This window comes from Capricornis sumatraensis, chromosome 2 (assembly GCF_032405125.1).
Source record: "Capricornis sumatraensis isolate serow.1 chromosome 2, serow.2, whole genome shotgun sequence".
NCBI classification, from domain to species: domain Eukaryota; kingdom Metazoa; phylum Chordata; class Mammalia; order Artiodactyla; family Bovidae; genus Capricornis; species Capricornis sumatraensis.
This window is the reverse complement of record NC_091070.1, coordinates 149712753-149718897: the sequence shown is the minus strand read 5'-3', so window position 1 is coordinate 149718897 and position 6145 is coordinate 149712753. Positions and strand designations below refer to the sequence as shown.

At 47.0% G+C, this 6145-nt stretch overlaps 1 protein-coding gene across 5 annotated transcripts in view; it reads left to right on the top strand.

Annotated features, from left to right (window-relative positions):
* Window positions 1–251: 251 nt before the first annotated feature.
* Window positions 252–6145, top strand: part of SLC44A3 (solute carrier family 44 member 3) — an 83265-nt gene continuing 77371 nt past the window's right edge. For 3 of the 5 annotated variants that reach the window (XM_068965246.1, XM_068965244.1, XM_068965243.1), the window contains exons 1-3: window positions 252–327; window positions 793–900; window positions 4313–4455. In XM_068965246.1, the coding sequence (XP_068821347.1) occupies window positions 301–327; window positions 793–900; window positions 4313–4455 (278 nt within the window). In that variant the 5' untranslated portion in view covers window positions 252–300. The remainder of the gene's footprint in view (window positions 328–792; window positions 901–4312; window positions 4456–6145) is intronic. The other 2 variants (XM_068965248.1, XM_068965247.1) reach the window with 1 other exon arrangement.

Genomic DNA, 6145 nt, shown 5'->3' with positions numbered 1-6145 from the left:
GCTACACGGGCAAGTCGGGAGTCGCACCGCGCGGTGGTTTAGACGAGCGGCGAAGAGCCCCGGCCTCGGCGGAGGTGCGCGGGGACTCGCGCGGATCGCCGGGTGCACCCGGGCGGCCCCGGGTGCGGGCGGGGGCCGGGGGCCGCTCAGGATGGCGCACAGGGCGAAGTCCGTGGCGCTCGGAGGCTGCCGCGGGGCGGCGCTGCGCCCCTTCTTGCCGGTCGGCCGCCGGGCCCCGAGCCGGCCCGCAGCGGGCTCGGCGAGGGCTCCCAGAGCGCGGCCCCCGGCGCGAAGGGCAAGATGCAGTGCCTCGGAGCGGAGCACCTGGTAAGGCCCGCACCTGGCCCCAGGGGAGGGATCGCGCGCGGGGAAGCCTCGGGCCCCTCCACGCACCTGCCCCGCGGGGACGCTTCCGCCTCCCGGGATCCCGGGGACAGACCTCCCGCCCCTGCGCCGCCGCCTCCCGGGGGGCACCTGGCGGGGCACCTCGGACCCACTCGGCTGCTGGGGCGGAGGCGCGGGAGAGGCTGGCCTCTAGGCCCCAACTTGGGGCCGCCTCTAGGTGCGCCTCCAGGTAAGGACTCGGCGGCTGGGAACTTCTCATCCGCTCCGCACAGGCAGGTGTTTCAAAGGCTTCGCGAACTTTTCGGGCCGCCACGTTTTAAAAAAAAAAGTTATTTTGAACAGTCTTCGAGTAAGTTTGGGCTCATTTTCTAGGTTGGGACCTAAATATATGATTATCCTCTTTTCCTAAACACTCTTCCTAAACACTCTTCCTTCTTTTTCTGGAAGGATTCCGCGGAAAGAATCCCCACGCAAAGACAGTGGCGACCTCAGATTTATAGGAAATGCACAGATACGGCATGGTTGTTTCTGTTCTTTCTCTTCTGGACTGGTTTGGTAAGTGTGGGTGCCTGGCAGGGAAAAGACCAGAGTGTGGTGTGTGTGTGTCCCGAAATAGCTATGCCCCAAATATAAATCGCGTCCCTGGGCGGGGGTGAAGTGAGGTGGGGGGTGAGGGTTCCAGGTTGTACCAGGTAACAGATTGTGCCACGGCTAGAGACGTTTGCCACAGAGCAAATAGCAGTTCTCAGAAGTGCCAGTCAGGTATCTCTTAACCTTCTAGGGTCAGTAGATTGGAGAGGCTGGCTTATTACCATGGGCCACTTTCTAACACAAGACGGCATTAGGAAATGAGAACCACCGTCTGCAGTGGGATTGCCATTCAGTAGGCCTCTTAGTACCAGCCCACTGAGGGGGAAGTTCTTGTACCATCTGGTCTCAGTTCCCCGCATAAAATGTTCCTCTCACAAAGGGATATCCAGGTTAGCCTAGAAATAAATTCCTCTTACTTTAGCTGAGTGTAACTTGCTCTTGGAATGTTGTGTTTAGCAGGTGAACAAGCCTTTGCTATAAACCCTCTAGTTGGATAGGAAATGAGGTTTTTGCCCACTCTAGTTACCAGGTGTGTGTGATTGCTGGTAGACCTTCCATTTTAGTCCTGGAAGAGTCTCTTGGAAGCTGAACTTTGATGCTTTTATAGCTTATTTTAGAGTTGTAGGTAACAGCAGAAAAAGGCTCACTTGAGTTCTTAAAAGATCATGTTCATGAAATCCTCCATTTCAGATGGAGGCATGCTGTTTCTTCATGGTAAATGATTATAAAGCCTGACAGTGGCTACCATGTAATTACCTTTGTTGAAAAGAGTTAGATTTGAATAAACCCTAAAATATGATCTCTTTCCAAGCTAGAAAGGCATTTACTCACTTGACTTACCGACTGGTTTCACACAGATAGGTGAATAACAGGCACAGTGGAAGGTTAGACCTTAAAGGCATAACCATATGTTCTGTGTTGCCTCTATAATGACCCCTGCAGCTTTTCTCTAGAAGTTGGGAAAAACTATACCTATAACACCTCCTCTTAAACTTTCCACAGATGCTGGTGTTTCTCTCTTGGTCTGCTGTTGTATAAATGTAGGGAGCAGCTGTTCTGCCAGTTCCCAGCTGCTTTGAACTTGGACTGTTAATGATCTTCCCTAGCCTCTCCACAGCTCAAACCCAGTGCCTAACTATCAAACCTTCAGCCAGCAGTTGTCTGGGGAAAGGATTTATAGATGGCGCATCACAGCCGAAAGATCTAAGAACCATCAGAAAGGTGGCACAAAGCTGGAAATGGCTTCAAATTTACATATCATTTGCAGAATAAACCTGAAAACTTCAATGTGCCCATGTTCTCTTTACTATATTAAATTTGAGTAATGATAGTTCTTCCTGAGGTGCCTAGCTTTTATCTTTTGCAATATTTTTTTATCCACAGCCAAGAGGGCAAGGATGTTATTTCTGCCTCTGCTCTTTGGCTTTCTGGTCTTTGTTATGACATCCTGACCAGGAACAAGGCACATGCTGGATGGAATTATTGATGGTGCTGTCCTGAGCTGGGGCTGAACAAAGGAGGTTTGGGTGAGGGACCAGAATTATGAACCAGGGCAGTCTATAGCAAACAGAAAGAGTGCCAGCCTTTATATATACAGAACAGAACCCGCTCAGTTCTGGGCCATCTCTGCCGGTGCTCCCTCCCCAGTGTCCTCTCCCACCTTGCCTTTTCTTACTCTTCTTTCAAGACTCCTTTTTCCATATCTTCCCACAACTGAGTGAAACCTCCTGGAATAGCTCCACCGTACCTGGTATACCCACCTACTGTTTGGAATTGCAATTGTGTGTTTGAAGTTGAAAGAAAATTTTAATGGTTTAATGTGGTCATATGACAGGGACTCAGAATTATCCCAATCTCCCTCCAGCCACCGGCCCCTCCCACCAAAAAAAACCCCTTGCCCTCCTGGGCAGGAGCTGCCCTTTATTATTAGATCTCTGCTGACCTGGGTGGAAGACCAGAACCCCTTTCCTTTCTCTAAGTCTAAAACCAATCAGAATCTGACCACACTCCAGAAGGAAGAGCAGGAAGGGGACCAACTGGGGACTGGGTCAGCCGATGGTGCCAGCCACAGGGGCACACACCCACCCCCCACCCGAAGCCTGAGAGTAAAGGGTGAGGGATCTGTCCACTTGCACAAATGACGCACTTGTCCTGGAGTCTGACCTTGAGGTTGAGGAGGTACTGGTGGAATAGGAGTGGCAGAGACCCTCCTTCCCTGGGATGTCAGAAGTTTCTCAGCCCTGAGCCCTGCCTGTCTTCTAGGCTAAGTTTCTTGGGGGCTCGATTTTGTTTCCGTATCCCTTAGTAGGCACTTTAAGATGGTTATTTTGATTCCTGAATTAGTAATGAATGTAAAGTATCTGAAACATAATTGACTTTGGGAATATGTACTTTTGGAACATCTGCTACCACAGTTATTTTTTCCAAATATTGAATGGTATTTTCTGTATTACAGATTGAGAAATTTATGATACTAAGCTTATGTTATGGGAAGATACAGACTCAATCTGAGTAGAGGGCCCATCAATGCATATTAAGGGACTAGTCACTTGAGCTGAAATATTAAATATTCCACATTCATTACAAAATTGGACAAAAGTGACTACAGATTGCATGATGTTCTTGTCCAGCAAAATTCCTGAAATTCCTTATGTATTTTAAGCACTTATTCCAAAGCACCATTTTCTCACTTGTTACAGACCATATTTTGGTATGTTTCAACTGTGTTGCTTCTACCCCTGAAGATCAGTGTCCCCTAAATACAAGATACAAATAAAAGTGGAAGAGGAAGTAGGAGGAGAGAGAGGTGGAAGGGAGGAAAGGTAGATGGATAGAACCTCCGGGAAGGAAGCAGAGCCCCAGTGCCTTAGATAAAACAAGGGACAAAAGTTTGAGTTATCCTGGTGCTCTTAGGCAAAAAGAGAAAATGACAGACTCTTGGGGAAGAAGGAGAGACAGCAGAGAGGAATCTGCTTCAGAGTTTTAGAACAGTGTCCCTCCATAACCTGGTAAAGCAAGTGCTAGAGAAGCAGCAGCCCCATCAGCGGTCCTCAACCTTATTGGCGCCAGGAACTGGTTTCATGGAAGAGAGTGTTTCCACGGATGGGGATGGGAGATGGTTAGGGGATGATGCAAGCTTATTATATTTACTGTGCACCTTATTTCTCTTATTACATCAGCTCCATCACAGATCGTCAGGCATTAGATCATGGAGGCTGAGGACCCCTAATTGATCTGACTTGCTGGTGTCACTGCTAAAGGAGGGAAGTGCGTTCGTGCTGGGGAGATTTGATTTTACCAGGTTCCATTTTAAGGATGTGAGGGCTGCTTTCCAGCCCTTTGGCCAGGCTCTCACGTGCCACTTGGGTTTTGCCAGGCGTTCATCATGGGCTACTCAGTGGCGGCTGGAGCCACAGGAAGACTCCTCTTCGGCTACGACAGCTTTGGGAACGTGTGTGGCAAGAAGAACTCCCCCGTAGAAGGGGCTCCTCTTTCAGGGCAGGATATGACTCAAAAAAAGTAAGTGTTGAAGTAAGTCCTCAACCTACAGAGGGGCTAGAGTTCACAACTTTGTATAAATTAGTCATTTTGAGCCTGGAAACTGATATCCCACTCAAAACTCTATCAAGCCAACTCATAAAAGGAAATTTTGATATGGTAGTAAGGACACATGGTAGTAAGGTTTTAGTATCAGCCAATCCCAAGTTCAAATTCAATCCTTGCTGCTTTTCAGCTGTGTGACTTTGAGCAGGGTACTTAACTTCTCTGAGCTGAATTTTCATCTTTTTAAACCAGTTATTATACCTATCTCATAGGCTGTTTTCAGGATCCACTGAGACACTGCATGAGCTAAGGCTTAATAAGTGTTAATTGTCACTATTGTTATCCATTATGTGTGTGTGTGTGTGTGTGCGCGTGCTTAGTCATTCAGTCGTGTCTAACTCTGCAGCCCCATGAAATATAACCCTCACTGTGGAGTTTTCCAGGCAAGAATACTGCAGCTGGTTGCCATTTCCTCTTCCAGGGGATCTTCCCAACCCAGGGATTGAACCTGCATCTCTTAAAGTCTGCTGCATTGGAAGGCAGGTTCTTTAGCACTAGCACCACCTGGGATCAAATCATGTTACTAACTATACACCAAAGAGAGTATTGTTTCTATGTGGAAATACCTCAGTCCCACCTGGGGATGTTGAGAACCTGTGTCCCACTCTCTCCCAGCCTACACTCTCAACTATGGCACCGTGGTGCATACTCTTATCTCCCTGACTCCAACAGAGAAACCAAAAGGGGAGAGAAAAGGCAGGACTCCCCCAAGGGGAGAGAAATTCCTGGCCATGATTTTCTAAGATGAATAAGGCCTTATAATAACTTCAAGACTTGATAATCAAAAGCAGCTCCTAGGAAAGACACCTTAAATGTATAAGGTCCTGGGTATAAGTTTGGAGTCACCAAATACAGATCCCAGAGCAGGCCTCTTCTACCCCTGAATGTTGCTCTTGAGTAAGGGGCTTTGCATTGCTGGAAATGGATTGCCCCAGGGCCATTTCCCCCTACACTTGTGGGTGTCACTCACAAAGAACACAGGGAGGAAGAGGCTTCCCAGATACACCTGTGCTTCTCTTTGGACACTGCATTCATAATGCAGTGCTGGGAAATAGTCACCCTCTTTGAAATGAAAAGTATATATTTTATTATTAATAGCCAAAAGGTAGAAGCAACCAAGTGTCCAGCAGATGAATAGTAAACAAAATGTATATACATATAATGGGATAATTTTTTAGCCTTTTTAAGGAAAGAAATTCTGACACATGCTATAACATAGATAAATCTTGAGGATATTATGATAAGTGACATAAGTCAATCACAAAAAGATAAATAGTTTGATTCCACTTATATGAGCTGCCTAGAGTAGTCACATTCATAGAGACTGAAAGTAGAACGGTGGTTGCCAAGATTTGGGGGTGATGAATTATTATTAAGTGGGTACAGAGCTTGTTTTACAAGATGAAAAGATTCTTGTGGGAGGAGGGGTGGGGTGGGTGGTAGTGACGGTTGTACATCAACGTGAATGTGGTTCGTGCCACTGCACACATAAAATCTTTAAGATGGTAAAATTTTATGTGTATTTTACTGCAATTTTTAAAACTTAATAAAATAAGTAAAATAAAGTATATAGTTATCATACACTTGGAAATCTGTTCCCCCATCT